Source organism: Nerophis lumbriciformis, linkage group LG20, assembly GCF_033978685.3.
Source record: "Nerophis lumbriciformis linkage group LG20, RoL_Nlum_v2.1, whole genome shotgun sequence".
Classification (NCBI taxonomy): domain Eukaryota; kingdom Metazoa; phylum Chordata; class Actinopteri; order Syngnathiformes; family Syngnathidae; genus Nerophis; species Nerophis lumbriciformis.
In genome coordinates, this window is record NC_084567.2 from 27139910 (window position 1) to 27165313 (window position 25404).

General features: G+C 37.4%; 1 protein-coding gene across 1 annotated transcript in view; it reads left to right on the forward strand.

The window, feature by feature from the left end:
- The window catches only part of slc27a6 (solute carrier family 27 member 6), a 91034-nt gene extending 80692 nt beyond the window's left edge, over nucleotides 1–10342 (forward strand). The window contains exons 9-10 of the mRNA XM_061980729.2: nucleotides 5681–5811; nucleotides 9482–10342. Of these exons, the coding sequence (XP_061836713.2) occupies nucleotides 5681–5811; nucleotides 9482–9658 (308 nt within the window). The 3' untranslated portion in view covers nucleotides 9659–10342. The remainder of the gene's footprint in view (nucleotides 1–5680; nucleotides 5812–9481) is intronic.
- Nucleotides 10343–25404: the final 15062 nt, after the last annotated feature.

Below are 25404 nucleotides of genomic sequence, written 5' to 3' on the forward strand. Positions count from 1 at the left end.
TTTGTTTATCACAGTTAATTGGTGCTACCAAATTTCCGGAAAGTAGGATTCATTATTATTAAAGGAATATTTTCCTATTTGGAGTATAACAAATTGTTAATGACCTTCTAAATATGTTTTTTTTAATCATCAAATCCCTCTAAACTTGAACATTACACTCGGTTCACCCAATATACCGTATTTAACTGACTATAAGTCGCTCCGGAGTATAAGTCGCACCGGCCGAAAATGCATAATAAAGAAGGAAAAAAACATATATAAGTCGCACTGGAGTATAAGTCGCATTTTTTGGGGAAATGTATTTGATAAAACCCAACGTCAAGAATAGACATTTGAAAGGCAATTTAAAATAAATAAAGAATAGTGAACAACAGGCTAAATAAGTGTACGTTATATGAGGCATAAATAACCAACTGAGAACTTGCCTGGTATGTTAACGTAACATTATAGTAAGAGTCATTCAAATAACTATAACATATAGAACATGCTATACGTTTACCAAACAATCTGTCACTCCTAATCGCTAAATCCCATGAAATCTTATACGTCTAGTCTCTTACGTGAATGAGCTAAATAATATTATTTGATATTTTACGGTAATGTGTTAATAATTTCAGACATAAGTCGCTCCTGAGTGTAAGTCGCACCCCTGGCCAAACTATTCAAAAAACTGCGATTTATAGTCCGAAAAATACGGTAGTATCCTTGAGTGTGTTCTACTGTACCTGTAGATTACAGTTCTCACTGCTAGCCCAGAGGATCCTCCAAGTGTCATTACTATGGCCGTCACCCGACCACTACAACATGACCACTAGGTCTGGGCAATCAGAATCAGAAGTCATGTATTCATCCCAGAGGGGAAATTAAGATTTTCAGCACAATTCCATTCAAGATCAGACAAATATTACAGGGAGACAGAACAGGATCGCTGACGGGTCTGCCAATTTCCGACGGCCCTTACAAAAAAGGTGAGGAACAGGTAAACACTGGGGGGGGATTAAAAAAAAGAAAAAATCAGTCTAAGCTTGGGCCCCTGGAGAGGGGGTCCAGACTGAGGCCAAGGAAAAAAACTCGTAGCCATAGCACACATAAACATGTGTGTAAGAGGGAAAAATCAAATAACACAAAGGACAATAAAGACATTAAAAGAGCAGAGCTGAGGCAACCAGCTGTCAACCCAACAGTGCCATTTCTATATACAGCTACAAAAGTAAAACAACAACACATTTTTTATTATTAACTAATAATATATATTGCGTACACACGACAAGCAACCAAACAAAAACACCCATATACAATGTGGTGGCTTCTGCAGTGTTCCGCGCCATCGTCTATTGGGGTGGGGCGGGAGCATGGCCAGAGACAGGAGAGGACCCAACAAAGCAATCAAGAGAGGGCTCCACCCTCGGCCGCCCACTAACTCTCGGCCAGTGTCCAGTCCGCATGGATGAGCGAGGATGGGTCTAAGGCAGGGGTCGGGAACCCGCGGCTCCGGAGCCGCATGCAGCTCTTTGATCACTCTGATGCGGCTCAGCTGCATACCCCCCGTCCCGTCCCGGAGCTCAGCGCTAGCTCCGCTGCTCTGTCTCTTCACACGCATCTCCTCCAGTCTCTCCAAACGGACTCTGGTGTGACAGAGACCCAACAGCTGGTCTCCATGGCCAAAAGGCTCCTGGGAGGCAGATACAGAAGTTCACAAAAAAGCACCCCATAAGTCACGAAAGTGCCACCCCCTTGTCGCACAGTCCCAAAGGGTCCCGAACCAAAAGGCAAAAAAAACCCACATAAACAAGAGGGAAACATCAGGAACTAGGGGTGTAACGGTACACAAAAATGTTGGTTCGGTACGTACCTCGGTTTAGAGGTCACGGTTCGGTTCATTTTCGGTACAGTAAGAAAACAACAAAATATACATTTTTGGGTTATTTATTTACCAAATTTGCAAAATCTTCCACCAAAAATATTTTTCTTAGTGGAATATTTGATGTGAAGTAATCGGAACCTTGGATAGGTCAATAATTCATAATAACATTGATTTTCATTCAATGTTATGTTTTGAGCAATGACAGTTTGAAAGAAAAAAAAACAGCTTTGTTTTATTAGTCAACATTGCAACTTTTTCTACATTACATTTAACCTTTAAGCTTTTTTATTTCACTTTTGTTATGTTTTTGTTTATTTTAGTAGTATTTTTAGAATGTGCCGTGGGCCTTTAAAACATTAGCTGTGGGCTGCAAATGGCCTCCGGGGCACACTTATGACACCCCTGCTATAGATAATAAAATATTAAATCTGAAATCTATGGATAAAAAGCAGAGCCTGGCGACGCATGCGCGTTTATCATAACTCTCTCGCTCTCTCTGTCTCTGCCCCTCCCTCACGAATGCTGCTGAGCGCACAATTTGTTTTGTTTTTAACCCCTTCTTAACCCTGAACGTACATTGAAAATACACGCAACCCTAACTCAAAATGCCGGACATTTGAGGCATTTAAGAAACTCCGCCCTGACAGCTCAGCAAAAGAGGACATGTCCGGTGAAAAGAGGACGTATGGTCAGTCTATCGTAGCCTGTTAGCTGCTAGCATGCGGTGTGTTGTGCCCCGGTGTGCATTGTTTACACAACGTGCGTTACGCTACTTAATATGTCTGTGGAAACTCGTTCGGTACACCTCCGAACCGAACCGGAACCCCCGTACCGAAACGGTTCAATACAAATACACGTATTGTTACACCCCTGTCAGGAACAGAAAATGATGATACAAGAGCACAGAGCTCCTGCCACCAGCAGCCACTACAACGGCGCCATCTTATGGACTAAAACTTATATCCTGGTATTTTTAGGCCGAATAGCGATGTACGGTATATACCGGTATCTTGAACAAAGAAGAGCAAACCACCATAACAAAGGCACATCAAAAGATATCGGTATGGCGGCGTTGTCTCAAATATGTTCTGCCGAAATGTTGTCAGCTCGACAGTCGCAGATACGACCGTCAGCTGTGTTGTTAGCATTCCATGTTGCTAGCATTGCTTTTCCTGTGTTGTCCTTCCACATTGCTCACAAGGCTCACCAATGTCATGTTGAAGATGAACAGAGATCATCTCCAATTAACATTGCCCAGACAGCTGATAGCAGCCTTGTCAGCATTAAGTTGCACACCATTACTGGTACATCTTGCGTGAAATGTTCACTCTTAACCCGGAAACAGAAGTCCTGCTTGGTGAATATCATTATCAACACCGCAACATTAAAATAGCAAATGATACTGTGGAAGTCGATCCCTACCCGTTCCACGGATATCACGTCACAGGAGCCAGGCGTGCCGGTTAACAGTTTTATTTTTTTCACGCATATATCAAGCACAATTTTTCATGTAGCTTTTCTCCAGTTTTCTCCTCCTCCGCTGTTCGCTCGCTGTTAAAAGCCAACAGATGATTAGATTAATACGTACCACCTGTGAAATCTAATCACCTGCCAGCTGTGTCTCGCCGTCCCGCACATGCCCCGCCCCTAGCTGAGGGTGCTCCGCCCTCGACACCATTGCCAGAGGCGGTGACCTTTGCTCCTGCAGGCGTGCTGACGTAAATACAAATACTGCACTGTAATACGTATAAGACATAAAACTTAGCGGTTTAACAATTTATTTCGGATAAAATATGTAGGATTTGTTTACATGTTTTTCTTTTTTAATCCAGTGTGTAGTGGAACTGCAATTATTAAAGGATGATGTGGTGACGGACGTCTGTATTTAAAAATTAAAGAAGCCTTATTGTCTTTTTCAGCTACTATGTACTAAAGAAAACAGACATATTATAAGTTCAGTTGAAACCAGCTTTTTACAACATTTAGAATGGAAATCGTGTTAGACTGTTTAAGGTTTTGATTTACGCACATAGATTATCCGATTGGAAACCAGTTACCTGTATTAGTGGGAGTTGCCAAGCGACCGCCTCAAAACACTTAGAAGCTACATTCCACTTAAGGATCAAATACTCACTTCACTCACGTTTTCAATGTTTTCCCTGGCTTTTGGTTTACCGTATTTTCCGGACTGTAAGGCGCATTTAAAATCCTCGGTTTCGCCTAATGTATGGAATAATTCTGATTTTACTTACCGACCTCGAAGCTATTTTATTTGGTACTTGGTGTAATGATAAGTGTGACCAGTAGATGGCAGGTTAGATGTAGACTACAATATAATGGCAGTCACACACAAGAGATATGTGTAGACTGCAATATGACTCAAGTAAACACCAACATTTTGTATGTTCCATTGAAAATATAGAACATTACACACAGCGCACAAAAATCTATCAAAATGTTTTAGTACAATTTTGGCAAGCTATGAAGCCGCACCGCTCGATGGATTGTACTGTGCTTCAACTTATGAGTATTATTATGTTGTGTGTATAAGGTAAGACGTATTATCTGGCGTTTTGTTTCGCAATATTATGCAAAAGCAACTGTTCTTACCTTCTGCTACCTGCTGATCTGTATTTGGGATCTGCATAAGTCCTGAAAAATTGCGCGCGTCCGCCTTTGTAGTCCGTGCGGACACCGTAGTCGATAAGATTCTTCTTTTTTCTCTATCTTCTTGTTATAGGACATTCATCCACCGCTGTTGCCATTTCTAATATAAAGTAGTGTAAAGTTCTTACTTATATCTGTCAGTAAACTCGCCATGAAAGCGCTAAAACATACCGGTGTAGTGAGTTTATATTATTCACCCAAGGAACTTTATTTATTTACGAGTTACGGTCGGAAGGTTTTTCACGGGACACGGATGAGGAGATGCTGCTCCGTTATTGATTGAAGTAAAGTCTGAATGTCATTAAAACAGGTAGCTCCACCTTTTGACGCTTCTTCCACTCCCGTCCTTGCATGCTACAACAAAGATGACGGGAGAAAAGACGCTGTTGAAGGTGCACCACGTAAATAAGACCGCCCACAAAACGGCGCATCCTGAAGCGACTGTCAGAAAGCGGCTTGAAGATGATCTGTAAAACATAATCTATGCAACATTTTGACCAAAGAACCACCATTACATGTTATGTAGACCACAAGGAAGTGTTTTCCATTTAGAAAAAAAATTAATTATATGACTCCTTCAATCAATCAATCAATCAATCTTTATTTATATAGCCCTAAATCACAAGTGTCTCAAAGGGCTGCACAAGCCACAACGACATCCTCGGTACAAAGCCCACATTCAATGCGCCTTATATATGAAAAAAGATCGAAAATAGACCATTCATCGGCAGTGCGTCTTATAACCTGGTGCGCCCTATGATCCGGAAAATCCGGTACATTGTATAGCTATGTCAAAAAAAACACAACCAGAAATGTTGGATTGCTTATTTTTTTATTTGCAAACCCAGAAGGGATTATTTTTCCTGTCCTGGTCTGTAGCTCAGTCCCGTAATACAGCAGAACTGTATGCCTTTTATTGCCAGAGTAGATTTGCCCTTTCTCTTACTGCTCATTCATCTGGAGGTTTAATGGGGGCATCAAAAACCCAAGCAAATAACAATAACAATAACGATGAGTAGTTATTTGCTAAATAGGACACAGATTAAGTGAAACGGGACAGAAGTCACAAGATTGTTTGAGGATTATTAAAACTTTTACGCCGGAGAGCGATAATAAGAACACTAAACCATGTTTTTGTTTTTTTAACAGGACATGAAGGAAGAGCAGGAATGGCTGCCATGATTTTAAGACCAGGCCTCACTTTTGATGGGAACAAACTTTTTAAGCATGTGGTGACGGATTTACCCACTTACGCTCAACCCCTTTTTATAAGACTTCAGGTAAGAATCAGAGAATGCAAAATATGCATTCTTTGTTGGCCTTTTATAACAAATCATTTCAATTTGCTGTTTGTCTTTCTTCTTTCAAATTTACAGACCCTCCAGAATTTTGCGATTTTTTTTTTTTTTTGCCAATTCTCGCAAATTCTGCCAATTAAATAATAATGATAACATAATAATAGGGCTGTAAAATTATGTGAATGAGTTATTTTCTTGTGTTTCAAGTACATGGACCAGACGTGGCCGTCAAAGAGGCCGAGGGGGTCTGGTACCGTGTAGTTCCTCGTGCATACGGTACCATTTAGGTACCAGTACTAAATGGGGAGGGAGGTTTTTTGGGTTGGTGCACTAATTGTAAGTGTATCTTGTGTTTTTTATGTTGATTTAATAAAAAAATATACATATATTTTTTTTTCAAAGGGCTGCACAATCCTCTACGACATCCTCGGCTCAGATCCCACATTCAAATATTAAATACGATCAATCACATTTTGTCCGTAGTTAATCCCAGTTAAAATTGAAGTTTTTTATCTTTAATAAGTGCAATTTAGACCGATCTATTTTAAGTTTTTAATACAATCCAATGTATTACACTTTAGTCTTTTTTTATTAAAAGCTCAAGCTCAGCTTTGTTGTTTTTGCTGTTATTTATTATTTACATAAATATATTGCGTAAATGTATTCTTTATTCTTATCAGCACTTTCCCTGTCCTTGCTTTCAAAACGAACACAAGTTACGGAAAAAGCTGGCAGCATAGTTGCCAGACTTTTTGTGTTAAAGTTTTTACAACATTATATTGTTATTGGAAAAACAGTACAAGTTTTTATTTTGGCAACTTAGCTGCCAGTTTTTCTAGTTGACCATCTTTCCATTTACAGTAATACACCGTTAAAAACAACAACCGCATATTTTACAGTCAAAAACTGGCAGCTCAGTCAACAGAATTTTAACGCTAGAAACAGTTGTAGTTTTTTATTAATTTACAGTAATATGCTGTAAAGAACAACGTAAAATTGATTGTAATTTGTATTAATTTAATGGGTAGTTTGCTGTAAAGTTAAGTATTTTTATTTAGACAAAAAACTGGATTATTATTTGTTGCAATATTGGATACTATTAAAGGTATACAATTTCAAGCAGTAAATATATTTTTTCTGTCGACATAAAAAAAATCTATTACATTTAGTGAGAAAATATTACGTACTTTATTGACACATATCATATACAGGTGTTTGCAGGACAGATGAAATTATGTCGCGGGCCAGATCTGGCCCCCGGCCCTTGAGTTTGACACCAGTGCTCTAAGCAAAGACCCAGAAACATTCAGCGCTCCACAGTTCCTAAATGTTCTTGTGGAAGTCGCTTCCTATCGGTCCCACTGACAGACACTTCACAGGAGCCAAGCGTGCCGTTTTAACAAAGTTTTAATGTACATACAGTATAGTTATCAAAAGTCTTTCTCCAGCAGAACGTGACCTTTCAGTCACGTCCGTATCCTCTCTCTCCTCCTGCTCCCGGCCGCTTACTGTTAAAGACAACAGATGATTAGATTAACACGTACCACGTGTGAAATAGAATAGAATAGAAAGTACTTTATTGATCCCTGGGGGAAATTCAGCACCACAGTTATACAGTAATAATAATAAATAATATAATATATATAATATATTATATATATAATATATAAATAATATAAATATATTCTACATATACTCTACATTTAAGTGCAGTCAAGGAACATATGCATTATACAGAAATCTAATACCTGCCAGCTGTGTCTCGCCGTCAGCACTGCCACGCCCCCGTCTGATGGTGCTCTGTCCTCAGCACCATGGACAGAGGCGGTGACCTTTGCTCCTGCAGGCAGTGCTGACAACATCTCCCTCCGCAGTTCTCAACGAAAGTGGGGTGTTAAACTAGCGCTATAGGTGACTCTCAACAATTCGTAAATGGGTTGGAACATAAACAAAAGTGTATGATCGACAAACACTTTTCAACCATAAAATATGTTTGCAAATTGTGAACAATAAGAGCAGGCAGTGGACAATAAAGAAATGTTTGTTTTTATAATACCTATACTGTAATTTGATAATTGGTTTAGAAAATCAGTGCATATCGAGCATATTTTGTTAGATGTATGCATTTTAAGGGTTAAATTCACAAAGAACACCTAAAACATTGATAAGGAGTGTGAATGTTGTCTATCTGTGTTGGCCTTGCGATGAGGTGGCGACTTGTCAAGGGTGTACCCCGCCTACCGCCCGAATGCAGCTGGGCTACCCCCGCAATCCCAATATCTGTTGTTATAAGGACTTCAAGCTTTGTCTCAGCAGACTACATAATTTTGGAAAAGATTAAATAGATTTGCATTATTTTTAGAGATGTCCGATAATATTGGCCTGCCGATATTATCGGGCGATAAATGCTTTAAAATGTAATATCGGAAATTATCAGTATCGGTTTCAACCTCCCGATATTCCCGGGAGACTCTCGAATTTCAGTGCCCCTCCCGAAAATCTCCCGGGGCAACCTTTCTCCCGAATTTCTGGACAACATTATTGTTTGGTTTTTTTTTGGTCATAAAGAAATACAATCATGTGTGCTTACGGACTGTATCCCTGCAGACTGTATTGATCTATATTGATATATAATGTAGGAACCAGATATATTAATAACAGAAAGAAACAACCCTTTTGTGTGAATGAGTGTGTATCTTGTGTTTTTTATGTTGATTTAATAAGAAATAAATATATATATATATATATATTTATTTTTTTATTTATTTTTTATTTCTTGTGCGGCCCGGTACCAATCGATCCACGGACCGGTACTGGACCACGGCCCGGTGATTGGGGACCACTGCTCTAGTATACTCTGGACTGAAGCTGTGTGCCTTCATTGTTTTTGTAGCTGTTGTTTTGAGGCATGCTTAAAAAAAATAATGCACTTTGTGAAAGTCAAAGTATAGTATTTCCCATAGTTGTAGTGGGTTTTAGGATTATCTCAGGGAGCTCATGTCCCAAATTCCAAGCTGCTTTTTTTGAGGCGTGTTAAAAAAAATAATGCACTTTGTGACTTCAATAATAAATATGGCAGTGCAATGTTGGGACTTTTTTCCATAACTGGAGTTAAAGTTGTTCTCTTATTTTGGAAAACCTTGTTTTTGATTGATTGAAACTTGTATTAGTAGATTGCACAGTACAGTACATATTCCGTACAATTCACCACTAAATGGTAACACCCGAATACATTTTTCAACTTGTTTAAGTCGGGGTCCACGTTAATCAATTCATAGTAAAGTTACATTGTTTAATGCATCCAGCGGGGCATCACAACAAAATTAGGCATACTAATGTGTTAATTCCATGACTGTATATATCGGTATCGGTTGATATCGGAATCGGTAATTAAGAGTTGGACAATATCGGATATCAGTAAAAAAGCCATTATCGGACATCTGTAATTTTTTTGTATGGTAAAAATTGCTTCAGTTTTTGTACATTTCTGTCTTGGTCTGACCGAAGTACAAGTACAGTTCCACTGTATTTTGGTCATGTTTTCTTTTCCAGCCAAAAGTGAAGAATGAATAAAAGTACACAAAACCTGTTCTGCAACTTTTGAAACGATACACTGTACATTGTCAACAGCTTTTTGTCTTTGTCCCTTCAGGTCGTCATGGAAACGACGAGCACTTTAAAGCAGCAGAAGTTTCAACTGGTTGAGAGCGGCTTTAATCCCTCAGCAATAGCGGATCCTCTTTATGTGTTGGACTATCAGCAGAACAGCTACGTACCTTTGACAGACGGAACATACCAGAGTATAGTCTGTGGAGAACGCAAGCTATAACACTTTCCAATGAGCGTATGGTGACACACATGCAAGCACGTAAAATAACGAATTAGCTGGTCTTGACGAGGGGTGTCCTGATCCAAATAGGATTTACTGAAATCATTCACAACTACAGTACTACAGGCTACTAGGAGCTACACAGCAGCTAAGCACACACGAGCACGCAAGCTAGACATATGTAATAAGTGTCCTTAATTGTACAATATTGCAGTCTAAAATATGAAGTCAATATTAAGTATCAAATACTTCTAGCTGCATATTAATTACACATACAAAGCCTCCAAGGCATTAAAAAGTATCCAGTAACAAACGTGTCCGCATCATTCAACTCACTGTGTCATAAGCTTGACTAAATTAATTATTGTGGCCACTCGGTGTCACCCGAAAAAAATATTACCACTCAACTTCAATTGAAAGGCAGCATAGGTCCATTCTGGAGGGTTTATAATAAAGGTATGTAGGATTTGTGCTGATATCGTATCGGATCGATATCGACCAACACTCAAAGCTCCAATATCTGTACGATATCGGAGGTGAAACAGTTCTATCGGGACACCCCGAGTTTTGACGTAGTTATTTCACATTTTACAAACTACACACGCACTTTGTTAAAAGCTACACACTAACCGTTTTCACAATAAATAACAGTTTGTCCGTCAATAAAATACATGTACACAATTACTTTCTGGTGTCGAGTGTAACTTTCATTAAAAAATGTTACCGTAAATTCAATATTTATAAGGGTTTTATTTTATTTTATTTCAGGCAATGACACAGAAAAAGTACAAGGTAGACAACATATAATAATGTTAGTTCATATAATGCAGAAGAGCATGTACAGTATGTAAACATGATACAGTTTTGCCTGTAAGGGATGCGGGAAGAAGAAATTGTATTAATCGCACCCCCCAGTGATTATTACATTGAGCTTCAGTGTTACTTTGTTAAAGGATTATTATACCAATGTTTTATCATGGTGGCGTCACCACAGGTATCAATAATTATTACACTAACAATAATTTGTAGCAACAATGTAGGAAGAAAGAACAATACCAACGATGGTAATGGACAATATACCAATGATGGTAAGGAAACATTATAAGAGAGCACAGATCAGAGGATGAATTGTGTTGTGGTAAGTATTTCCCCACACTTCAACACAATAGGAGTACCAAGGTGCAATATAAAGAACGGAGTGCATTTTCATTAAGGTGTAGTTTTGCTTTGTTTATAACTGAGAGGCCTTTGGAGATTTTTGTTTTAATGTGTCAGACATGAGGTTTCCATGATAGTTTGCTATCAATTATTTGTCCTAAAAATGTATTCTCATTTATTTTCTGTTCAGAAATTATGTTGCGATTACCAAGCATCACTATCTTAGTTTTATTTATATTCAAGGATAATATATTTGTGTCCATCCATTTTTTTTGTTATGTTTACTTCCCTGTTTACTGTATTTGTGAGCTCATTATAGTCATCACTACTGTAGAATATATTTGTGTCGTCTGCAAATAGTATAAATTTCAGTACTTGGATGTATTAAAAAAATATTTAATTTACACATTAAACAGTTTTGGCCTCAACACGGACCCTCGGGGGACACCACAAGCAATGTCAAGAGTATCTGATAAATATTGACCAATTTTTACAAACTATACCCTCCATAACTTTTTAACCAGTCTCCAGCCAGCCCCCTAATTCCACATCCTTCAATCTTATCTAGTAGGATTGAATGATTAATGGTATGAAAGGCTTTTTTTAGATGAATAAAGATACCAACTGCATATCTTTTGTTCTCCAGTGCATTAGTAATTTCTTCAATTGCTTCAGTTATCGCCATTGAGGTTGTTCTTTTGGACCTAAAAGCATACTGGCCCTCATTGATTATATGATGTTTCTTAAGAAACGTTTCAAGTCGAGAATTAAATAGTTTATCAAATTTTTTTTATTTATTTAGAACTGAGGCAAAAGAGAAATGGGTCTGTAATTAGTAAAAGCCTGTTTGTTAACACTTTTGAAGAGCGGAGTTACCTAAGCAATTTTCATTTTACTTGGAAAGAGGCCAGTCTGGAATGACAGGTTACATATATAAGTGAAGGGTTTTACAATATTCAGTATAACTTTTTGAACCAATGTCATATTGATACCATGGCAGTCAGTGGAGCACTTTTTTTTATATAAACCTTTATTTATAATATTCAACATTTGTAAACAAGCAAAGAAACAATATCCCAAACAAGTACAGAAACAGTACAAAAATAGTACAACACAGCGCCAGGGGGTTGTAAACTCAATAAAGCAACTAAAGTAGAATGCAATATATATATATATATATATATATATATATATATATATATATATATATATATATATATATATATATATATATATATATATATATATATATACACACATATACATGTGTGTATATATATATATATATATACACATATATATTACATATATACACATATATTATATATATATACACACACATATATATATATATATATATGTGTGTGTGTGTATATATATGTGTATGTATATGTGTATATATATGTATATGTGTGTATATATATGTATATGTACATACATACATGTATATATATATATATATATATATATATATATATAATGTATATATATAATATATATATAAATGTATATGTATATATATATATACATGCATACATATAATGTATATATATAATATATGTATATATATAATATATATATACATACATACATATAATGTATATATATAATATATGTATATATATAATATATATATGTATATATATATATAAATGTACACATTGCTACATACATTATATACTTGTGTGCTACATACATTATATATATATATATATATATATATATATAATGTATGTAGCACACAAGTTCCGTAAATGATCTAAATTTGGAGCACAGCATCATAGTTTTCACAACTTTTTGGTTGTTTGAGATATATATATATATATATATATATATATATATATATATATATATATATATATATATATATATATATATATATATATATATATATATATATATAATGTATGTAGCACACAAGTTCCGTAAATGATCTAAATTTGGAGCACAGCATCATAGTTTTCACAACTTTTTGGTTGTTTGAGATATATATATATATATATATATATATATATATATATATATATATATATATATATATATATATATATAATGTATGTAGCACACAAGTTCCGTAAATGATCTAAATTTGGAGCACAGCATCATAGTTTTCACAACTTTTTGGTTGTTTGAGATATATATATATATATATATATATATATATATATATATATATATATATATATATATATATATATATATAATGTACATAGCAATGTGTAAAGCCATAGGCTCACACAAGTTCCGTAAATGATCCAAATTTGGAGCACAGCATCATAGTTTTCACAGCTTTTTGGTTGTTAGAGGTAGAAAGTGTGTCAGTGGAGTTCCTACTTTGACACTTCCGCACAATATTTGTCACTTTTTGCTCAATTGTAGCTGAGATGAAGAATTCTGTTTCTATAGTTGATTTTGCGACTCCAATGCCTGGGATATCAACAGCCAACTTAGGACCAACATTTACAAAAAAAACCCAACGATTTAATTAATTCACTACATTACTCATATCTTCACAATTTTCATCAATAAAGTAATCAGGATATGTCAACTTTGAAGATCCTTGTTTGATTAGGCCGGGGGTCGGCAACGCGCGGCTCTACAGCGCCGCCCTAGTGGCTCCTGGAGCTTTTTCAAAAATGTATGTAAATGGAAAAAGATGAGGGAAAAAAATCTATTATTTTGTTTTAATATGGTTTCTGTAGGAGAACAAACATAACACACACCTTCCTAATTGTTAGAAATCCCACTGTTTACATTAAACATGCTTCACTGATGAGAGTATTTGGCAAGTGCCATTTTGTCCTAATTTCGGAAGTCCTTGAATGCACCGTAGTTTGTTTACATGTCCAACTTTCCTTGATGCTGCCACAGAAAGACGTGTTTGATGCCACTCCTTCTTTGTCCATCAAACTTTGTATGCTGTGCGTGAATCCACAAAGGTGAGCTTTGTTGATGTTATTGACTTGTGTGGAGTGCTAATCAGATATATTTGGTCGCTGCATGACTGCAAGCAAATCGGATTTTTTGAATAGCCGATCCCCGGATTCGGCTCTTCAAAAAATCCTTTTATTTGCTTGTTATAATATCATTATTTTGGGTTTTTGTACCTCTTATATCTTTGTTCGACTTCTTTTGTTTTTTCTTTGATGAACAGTTTGTAGAGATTGTTTTTCTTTTAACAGGCATTGATTATTCATTTTGTCATCAATGGCTTTTTTGAATATTTTTATTTTATTTAAAAAAAAAAAAGTTTAAGTACTACACAAAAAAATTATCCTGACACAACACAACCTAATATCCTGAACCTTATATTTACCAAATAACATAACTAATAATCGCTAATCAGCCTGCAGAATGTTGCCCAATTGTCGTAATTTGGGCCAATCAAATGTGTCCCTGAGTGAGTGGCGTTCAAAAACGCAGTTAAACTGGCAACTGTTGCACAATCAATTCAATACGTAACAAGCCGAAAAGGCTTAACGCATCCTGTCGCCGTTAATGTCCGGCCTTCAAAATAAAACCACACCGATAAAATAATAATAATAGATTGTATTTGTAAAAAGCACTTTATATTGAGCAAAAAACTTTAAAGTGCTACAGTGTATAAAAAATTAAAAGATAATAAAAATAAAAACTAGAACAGCCTAATTGCTAGAACTAGTACGCATATATCTAAAAAAAAAAGCCTTTAAAAAAAAAAGAAGGGTTTTCAAGCCCTTTTTAAAAGCAAAATAACAGTTAATCACTTGTGTAATTAATGCCCATTATTTTAGATAACCCATAACCTAATATAAAGTGTAGTAGTGTAACCTATTTTTATAGGCTTGCCTCTTTGTGATGTTAAATTCCTGTTATAAGCTGTTTTACAGTATATGCCTTGAGCTCTTATTTTGAAGGCGCTAAGAGCGGAAGGGGTGACACGTTGTGGTGGAGCGGAGGTTTTGAAAGAAAGGAAATAAAGTGGTCCTCGTGTACAACTGGAGCTTCTGCGTTCGTTATTTTGTAGCTTTATACAGTATATGCGACATATATAAACCCTCGGTTACAGTAGTATGAAACAAGTATATTAAAATACAAAAATATAGCCTTTAATGACGTTTAAGAGTCCTTAATCCATGCCCAAATGCTTTCTGCATTCCTTGGATTTTTACGCATGCGCAGTTGCAGGGGTGTGAATTCCGTATGAGAGTTAGCGTATGTTTTGGTCATTTAATTTTATTTTCATGAATGGGAATTAAACAAAAAAACATTTGGTTTATTATAATATTATTTTGAAATACAAAAATAAAGAAACAAAGCGTTATTTTTTCCTATAAAAACGGTTTTATTTTAATTTTACAGACAAATACAAATCACCTGTCAATACAAACGAAATAAATGTTTTTTTTTTAATATTACACCGCTACCGAAAGTTGTTATTCAAAGACAAGACGGCGGACTGGCCTGTAGGGAGAAAACATTGTTTTGTATACAAAAACATATATTGATCATCATCGGGTCTTTCTGACACAGGTTACAATTTACAATACGACACGTTTTTTTTGTTTTTTTTCTACGGGTCAGTTTCCTGCCTATTACAACTTCCGGTTCCGGTGTCGGACTATGTGGGGGAAAAAATACATATTTTGTTCTGTTTTCCGTTTCTGTATGTTAGGGATTATATTAAATATAAAATAATCATCAAAACGTTTTTATGATCTAGTTATTGCTCTTCGACAAATCAAAAAAGAATAACAACGTTGTGTTGTTTTATATTTATTTTTTGTATTTCAAAATAAAACAAACCCATCGTTTTTTTTTTTGTTCTTCAATTTCCATTCATGAAAAGAACATGAAATGACCAAGTCCTACACCGACACTGACTTAAATCATACTGTTGCTTTTCATGTGTATACTCACTCATTATTATTATTATTATTATTACAGTATTCTTGTTTTTTAGCTTGGCATTATTAAACGTGCATTCTTCATAATGTCCAGCAGAGGGCGACTGCGTTTCAAAGAGAAAATTGACAACATGGATGTTATTTCCCTTCAAGGTACAGTTCAGCTGCAATGCAGCATGTGAGTAAATATGTCCCTTTGTAGTAAAAATATGTTTGATTTATGTCTACTTTATAGCTCGTAATCAGACCCTTTTCTCTCAAGTCTCACTCGCTTAACTAGACCTAATCCTGCTGGAGTACCACAGCATCTTCGGCAGGTAAACACCAGCCGGGTCAAGACTCTTTTTCTTTTTGGCGGCCAGGACAGAAGAGTGTGGTGGACCTTTTTCTGATCAAAGGAACCATAACTGATTTAAAGAGCCATTCGCAGTTTCTCTGTCAAACTCGTTTGCACTTGCACTTGCATGGCAGTTAAAGTACCAATGATTGTCACACACACACTAGGTGTGGTGTAATGTGTCCTCTGCATTTGACCCATCCCCTTTTTCACCCCCTGGGAGGTGAGAGGAGCAGTGAGCAGCAGCGGTGGCCGCGCTCGGGAATCATTTTTGGTTATTTAACCCCCAATTTCAACCCTTGATGCTGAGTGCCAAGCAGGGAGGTGATGGGTCCCATTTTTATAGTCTTTGGTTCGAACTCACGAACTACTGAGCAGGTGATGATTCAGAAACTCTCAAAGAACAAAGGTGCATGTCAAATGAAGACAGCTTCTTTAGATTTTTTGGGTTTTTTTTTTGCAATCGTCAGCCAAACAAATAAGGATGGTGTATGAATGAAAAACACTGACCTTCAAAATATCCCTTTCAAAAATGACCCCATTTGCCTCTCCGTGCAGTCCCCATCAATCAATCAAAATCCGGTTCAATACATAGCCAGTAGTAGTTCTAGCTTCAGTGGCACACTGTAATAAACTTGTTTTCAATCGATTAAAAAAAAAAAAATGAAATACATATTATTTCGAAGCAATTTCTGTCGTAATTGACCGTCTTTAACCTTGCTAATCCGTGTTTCTTAATCATAGGGCTGCCAAAAAATACCAGTTTCTCAGCTGTGGTTCGTATGGGCCGAAGTGTATTACTCAGTTGCAATACACTTTTGCACCACGTGTGGCAGTAACGACACTATCAGACAAACAGAAGAAGTGTGGAGCTGAACTCGTACGGAAGTTTCCTAAGCACAAAAAATAAGACTAAAATGGTGACGCTGTATTTTTTTTTGCACTTTAATTTTATTGACAGTTTAGGTAAGAAACATATATGCCTCCATGGAAATGCCCCCCTCTACCTCAAAGAACTACTCACCCCCAAATCCTCCACACGACACCTCCGCTCCGGACAGGCTAACCTCCGAGGACAAAAATACTAACAATGGGAGACCGAGCTTTCTGCTCCGCCGCTCCCAGTCTGTGGAATGCTCTCCCTGACCACCTCAGGGCACCACAGACTGTGAATGCTTTTAAAAAAGGCTTAAAAACCCTTCTTTTTTTATTTAAAAAAAAAAGCATTTTTTAAGATATATGCATACTAGTTTTATTTTTATTTATTTTTTATAATCTTTATTTTTATTTTATTTATTTTTTAATACACTGTAGCACTTTGAGGTTGTTTACTCCGTGTAAAGAGCTTTTTACAAATAAAATCTATTATTATTATTATTATTATTATATTATCATTATTGTGTGAATGCTTTAAAGCGTTTTCTACACCAAAATTCATCTTTTTATTAAACTTCTTCAATTTCTTCTTCTCCAGATTTTGGCGCGCTCTACCTTCCACATTTTTCACCCGATTCTAACCGTTCCAACTTTAAACTGTTCAGCCTATTCGGGAATCGCGGGCTTTCCCTTGAAAAATTCCCCAAATTCTCAGAATTCCAGGTTTTCCGGGACATTACTATAAAAATGGGACCCATTACCTCCCTCCCTGTCACTCAGCATCGAGGGTTGGAATTGCGGGTTGAATCACCAAAAATGATTCCCGGGCGTGGCCACCGCTGCTGCTCACTGCTCCCCTCACCTCCCAGGGGGGTGATCAAGGGTGATGGGTCGAATGCAGAGAATAATTTCATCACACCTAGTGTGTGTGTGTGACAATCATTGGTACTTTAACTTAACATTTTTCCCATTTAAAATGAATTGGCCATTTTTCAAACTTCCACCATTTTCACATTTTTCAACCGATTCAAACCATTCCACCTTCAACACATTCCACCATTCTGGACATTCAAACGATAATTTTTTCAAGTTAAAAAAAATTCCAGGAATTCCCAGAATTCCTGTTTTTCCAAACCTTTTTTTGACCCTTTTTTTCTGGCGACTACTTCCACATTTGTCAACCCACTTCAACCGTTCTACTGTCCAAACATTCCTCTTAATCAGGACAAAAAACGAAGTTCTTTTCCAAACTGGAAAAATTCCCTGTTTTCCCTGAAATTCCAGGAATTCCGTAATACCATTTCTCAATTAGAAATGTTAATACTCCAACATCAACCATTTCAACTCATTCAGGTCATTTTGAGTTTTTTACCATTTTCGAAAAAATTCCAAATTTCCAAATTTTCCCGAAATTCCCAATGTTTTCTGAAATTCCCATTGATATCAATGGGACATTTTTCAAAGTTCCACAATTCCCACATTTTTCATCTGATTCAAACGGTTCCAACTTCAAAATATTCAGCCTGTTCAGGAATTTTGTGCTCTACTTGAACAATTCTAAAAAAAATTCCCGGATTTCCCATAATTCCTTATTTCATTTTTTTTTTTTTGCATTTTCCCCATTCAAAATTAATTGGCCATTTTTCAACTTCCACAATTCCCACATTCTTCAACCCATTCAAACCATTCCACCTTCAACACATTATACTCATACTGGACATTCAAACCACCATATTTCCACAGTCAACACATTTCCAGGGATTACCTTTTTTTGGTAACCTATTTCCACCCTTAAGTTTGACTACTCCTTTCACATTTTTCAACCCACTTCAACCGTTCTACCGTCCAAACATTCCTCTTAATCAGGACAAAAAACAAACGTATTTTCCGAACTGGAAAAATTCCCGAAATTCCAGGAATTCCGTAATACCATTTCTCAATTAAAAATGTTACTACTTCAACATTTCTCGACTGATTAGAAAAATTCCAACACCAACCATTTCAACCATTCAAGTGTTTGACCATTTTCCAAAAAATTCCCGCTTTTCCCGAAATTCCCAATGTTTTCTGAAAATCCCATTGAAATCAATGGGACATTTTTCAAAGTTCCACAATTCCCACATTTTTCATCTAATTCAAACTGTTTCAACTTCAAAATATTCAGCCTGTTCAGGAATTGTGTGCTCTACTTTAACAATTCTAAAAAGAATTCTCGGATTTCCCATAATCCCTTTATTTATTTATTTTATTTTTTTTATTTTTTTTTAGCATTTTCCCCATTCAAAATGAATTGGCCATTTTTCAACTTCCACAATTCCCACATTCTTCAACCCAATCAAACCATTCCACCTTCAACACATTCAAATCATCCTGGACATTCAAACTGACATTTTTCTACATTCAACACATTTCCAGGGACTCCCGTTTTTTGGTAACCTATTTCCACCCTTAAGTTCGACTACTCCTTTCACATTTTCAACCTTTTTCAACCATTCCACCGTCAAAACACTTCTCAAATTCAGGGAAAAAAACAAGTTGGTACTTGAACTAGAAAAATTCCTGGTTTTCAAGAAATTCCAGGAATTTCTCAATTAAAAACTATTACTAATTCAACATTTCTTGACCGATTTGAACAATTCCAACACCAACCATTTCAGCTTATTCAGCACATTCATGCTCCTAATCATTTTTTTAAAAAAAATCCCACTTTTCCCCAAATTTCCAAATTTCCAGGAAGTTCCCATTGAAATAAATGGGACATTTTTCCAAGTTGCACAATTCCCACATTTTTCAACCTATTCAAACCATTCCAACATCAACACATTCCTCTCATCCTGGACATTCAAACTAACACTTTCCCCAAGTTCCAAACCAAATTCTGATTTCCCTGCAAATTCAAACTCTTCAACATTCAAACCATTCCAACATTCAAACTAATTTCAGCATTTACACGATTTCAACATTTAAACCATTTCTACATTCATCCTACATTCCATTAGCATTTCAGTTCATGGTCAGCTTTTCAACATTCAAACCATTCCAACATTCAAACTATTCCTACATTCATACTACATTCTGTCAGCATTTCAGTTCTATGTCAGCATTGGAGCATTCACACACAATTCCTTCAGGAATTGCCTCATCTAGTTTACTATTAATTTAGTTATCTTTTATGTATTTTAGCGCTGTTAAACTGTAAGTAGGTTAGATATAATTATTGAATATGATTAAAATCAAGAGTAAGATTACAAATGTTGTGTTAATATTTGAGTGGACCCTGTACTGGAATAGTTGGGCCCCAAAGGCCAAAAGGTTAAGATTATTAATCCCCAAAACCCCCCCCCCCCCCCCCCCCCCCCCTTCCTTTATCCTTGCAGCGCCCATGTGGCCCATAACTAGAACCACCCATACAAAACATCGTAGTGCTTGTCACAATAAAAGCAGGGTGAGTACAGATGTTTCATACACTCATGCACACACACACACACACACACACACACACACACACACACACACACACACACACACACACACACACACACACACACAACACATTCTTGTATTTGTTACCTTCTTGAGACCTCCGAAAAATGCCTTCCTCTTTGGGACCACCCTTTCTAGATATACAAAGATTTGTATTTACAACATTAATAATTTATACAAACTAAGCAAATATAACAAAGGTAAGCTTTTTTTTATTGTAGTTGGTTTTTAATCTTCATTATTTACTTCAAGTTATTACAGTATGACTCTATCAGGGGTCTCAAACACGCGGCCCGCGGGCCAATTGCGGCCCGCGAGACTTTATTTTGCGGCCCGCACCTTAATATGAAAATTTAATGTTAGTGCGGCCCGCGAGTTTTATATGAATGCCGCTTGACAGCGTCATACTTGTAAACCCTCCCGATTTTTCCCGGGAGACTCCCGAATTTCAGTGCCCCTCCCGGAAATCTCCAGGGGCAACCAGGAAATCTCTAGGGGCAACCATTCTCCTGAATTTCTGCCAATTTTCACCCAGACAACAGTATTAAGGGCGTGCCGTGACGGCACTGCCTTTAGCATCCTCTACAGCAGGGGTGTCAAGCTCAAATCCGGAGTGGGCCAAAATGTAAAACTGAACAAAGCCGTGGGCCAAGGTTGAACAAATTAACCTTTTAATAGGGACCCAAACAAGTTTTGCATTGAATATTGAACAAGCAAGGCTTATATAACTTTACAGTGACATGCAAAATCCAGTTTCTAATAATAATAATAATAATTAAAAAATATCAATGGCATATCAAATACAATTTAAATAAAAATTAAATGCCTCTTTTCTGTTTGCAGCCTTCTGAGGTAAATATCAACATTAACTTTTTCCACAGGCTAATAAATTAGAAAATAAAATAACAATGAATAAACCAACTTTAAACTGCTCAGTTTTGCAACACACTGATCTAATCTGTTGTGCCCAAGCCAGATACCTGCCATCTTTTCTTGGATGATAGTTCATTAATGTCGGGGCTCAGGCTTTGAGCTGAGGCAACCTTCATTATCGAACGAAGTTGTTCATCAGTCATTATACCTCGTAGTCCACCCGGACCACAGTCTTGGGGGCGTGCCTTAAAGGCACTGCGTTTAACGTCCTCTACGAGCTGTCGTCACGTCTGCTTTTCATCCATTCTAACAACGTGCCGGCCCAGTCACAAGATATGTGCGGCTTCTGTACATACACTCACGTGAATGCAACGCATACTTGACCAACAGCGATACAGGTTACACTGAGGGTGCCCGTATAAATAACTTTAACACTGTTAGAAATATGCGCCACACTGTGAATCCACACCAAACAAGAAGGACAAACACATTTCGGGAGAACATCCGCACCGTAACACAACATAAACACAACAAAACAAATACCCAGAATCCCATGCAGCCCTAACTCTTCCGGGCTGCAATATACACCCCCGCTACCACCAACCCCCCCTCCCCCCATCTGTGCGTCGGTTGCAGTGGGCGAGGTTTCGGTGTTTGGTGGTAGCGGGGGTGTATATTGCAGCCCGGAAGAGTTAGGGCTGCATGGGATTCTGGGTATTTGTTTTGTTGTGTTTATGTTGTGTGGTGCGGATGTTCTCCCGAAATGTGTTTGTCATTCTTGTTTGGTGTGGATTGACAGTGTGGTGCATATTTGTAACAGTGATAAAGTTGTTTATACGGCCACCCTCAGGGTGACCTGTATGGCTGTTGACCAAGCATGCCTTGCAGTCACTTATGTGTGTCTGCAGAAGCCTCATACAACATGTGATTGGGCCGGCACGCTGTTTGTATGGTGAAAAAGCGGACGCGACGACAGGTTGTAGAGGACGTTAAAGGCAGTGCCATCACGGCACGCCCTTAACATTGTTGTCCGGGTGAAAATCGGGAGAAATTCGGGGGAATGGTTGCCCCGGGAGATTGTCGGGAGGGGCACTGAAATTCGGGAGGGTTGGCAAGTATGTTGCTAGGGTGGGAAAGCCATTCAAAGAAGGTGAATTCATTAAAAAGTGCATGTTAGATTTTTTCAGAAATCTTTTCTTGCGGCCCAGCCTCACCCAGTTTCTGCATCCAGTGGCCCCCAGGTAAATTGAGTTTGAGACCCCTACATATTTATTTTATTATTTTTATAAATTTTGTCCAAAGGGGGCGCATTTCAATTTCTTACACTTGTTATTACATGTTGGCCAGAGGGGGAGCACTTCAAACTGTTACACACACTTGTTATTACATATGTTGACCAGAGGGGGGAGCACTTTTAAAACTGACACACAGTCAATTTGAAAAATCCCTCCTTTTTTGGACCACCCTAATTTTGATAGATTTCACCACCAAAGGTGCAAATGAGATCTCTATTTTTTGTTTTTTGTAATGTGCTTAAGGCCGATGACAAACAAGTCACGGACCACAGATGGCCCCTGTGCCGCACTTTGGGCAACCCAGCTGTAGAAGCTAACTGTTAATGGCCACTATAGTCTTAGTACCGTAGTGTATTTGTTCATCCTATGGTCACATATGGGACGCGGGTTGTCTTACGTCAGCACCGGGAGTCGTAAAATCAGTTGTTCACCTGGCAGGTTTTTTCGGGGATGAATAGGGAAGTCCTTCTTTAGCTGCCATCTTGTTTTATCATATAATGCTGCCTTTGCACCTGTCAATGTAAACTTTTGTATGCACATTAAATCAACAAAAAAATCCTGACTTTGGAGCAATGTTCACAGACGCTAGTATTTGGCTCTCTTTTGGATGCAATGGTTTTCTGTATTGGGACCATGATTTTGGTCCTAACTTGTTCACCGGTCCTCATATGGAAGGTACTCTTCCTTGTTGATGTCTCATGAAGGGTAGAAATACAAGAACACACACACACACACACACACACACACACACACACACACACACACACACACACACACACACACACACACACACACACACACACACACACCACACACACACACACACACACACACACACACACACACACACACGCACACACACTGCAGCTGAAATAATAAGGCCGTTGATGAAAACTCGAGTCAGGAAATGCCAGTGAGAAAACACCAGAGGCATGTTACAAAGGAATTTAAAAAAAAAAGAAAATATAAAAAAATTTGAAGAAAAATAATATTTATATCAAAGCAGTCAATACTTAATAATGATGAAATAAGGGTTCATATCAATTTAATCAATTCAAAAGCTTAATTAAAACACAGAACAATGTTAAAAAAATAAGACTCTTAAGATGAATATATAGCAAAAGAAATACATTAAAATACGTCATAGACAGGATAAGAAAAAAATTATATATTTTTCATATTGGATCACATTTGCACTTGCTGCCACAGTTTTTTACAAAACCCAAAACCAGTGAAGTTGGCACGTTGTGTAATTCGTAAATAAAAACAGAATACAATCATTTGCAAATTTTTTTCAACTTATATTCAATTGAATAGACTGCAAAGACAAGATATTTAATGTTCGAACTGGAAAACTTTGGTTAATTTTTGCAAATGTTAGCTCATTTGGAATTTGATGCCTGCAACATGTTTCAAAAAATCTGGCACAAGTGGCAAAAACGACTGAGAAAGTTGAGGAATGCTCATCAAACACTTATTTGGAACATCCCACAGGTGAACAGGCAAATTGGGAACAGGTGGGTGCCATGATTGGGTATAAAAGCAGCTTCCATGAAATGCTCAGTCAATCACAAACAAGGATGGGGCGAGGGTCACCACTTTGTGAACAAATGCGTGAGCAAATTGTCAAACAGTTTAAGAACAACATTTCTCAACGAGCTAATGCAAGGAATTTAGGGATTTGACCATCTACGGTCTGTAATATCATCAAAAGGTTCAGAGAATCTGGAGAAATCACTGCACGTAAGGGATGATATTACGAACCTTAAAACCCTCAGGCGGTACGGCATCAAAAAGCGACATCAGTGTGTAAAACATGTCACCACATGTGCTCAGGAACACTTCAGAAAACCACTGTCAGTAACTACAGTTGGTCGCTACATCTGTAAGTGCAAGTTAAAACTCTACTATGCAACGCGAAAGCCGTTTATCAACAACACCCAGAAACGCCGCCGGCTTCGCTGGGCCAGAGATCATCTAAGATGGACTGATACAAAGTGGAAAAGTTTTCTGTGGTCTGATGAGTCCACATTTCAAATTGTTTTTGGAAACTGTGGACATCGAGTCCTCCGGACCAAAGAGGAAAAGAACCATCCGGATTGTTATAGGCGCAAAGTTCAAAAGCCAGCATCTGTGATGGTATGGGGGTGTATTAGTGCCCAAGGCATGGGTAATTTACACATCTGTGAAGGCACCATTAATGCTGAAAGGTACATACAGGTTTTGGAGCAACATATGTTGCCATCCAAGCAACGTTACCATGGACGCCCCTGCTTATTTCAGTAAGACAATGCCAAGCCACGTGTTACAACAGCGTTCTAAATTCAGTTTCTCAATTCGAACATTAAATATCTTGTCTTTGCAGTCTATTCAATTGAATATAAGTTGAAAAGGATTTGCAAATCATTGTATTCTTTTTTTATTTACGATTTACACAGCGTGCCAACTTCACTGGTTTTGGGTTTTGTAATACACAGGATATAAAAACCAGCTTACGAGTTTTTCCGGATGTGAGCTGTCTCTCGGTTAATTGTTATGTTAGTTGGCGTAGACAATGTCCCAGGGAACCCCGCAAGGTCAACATCAAAACATCCGGTTTTACTTGCCAGCATTGGCTTGTAGCTAAAGATGGACTTTGTTTTTTCCAACCATGGAAAGGAAGAAAGTGAGTGTGAAAGACAGTGCCGAGAAGAAGAAGTTGATGATATACGTTGAATTAAAGAAATAAATCATCCAAAACATGTCAGAGTGTGTCGCGAGCTAACTTTTAAGAAGCAGTTGGAGCGTAGCACTGCAAGTCTGCGCCGTACTGAAGCAGAATGAGTCAATAACGCAAGC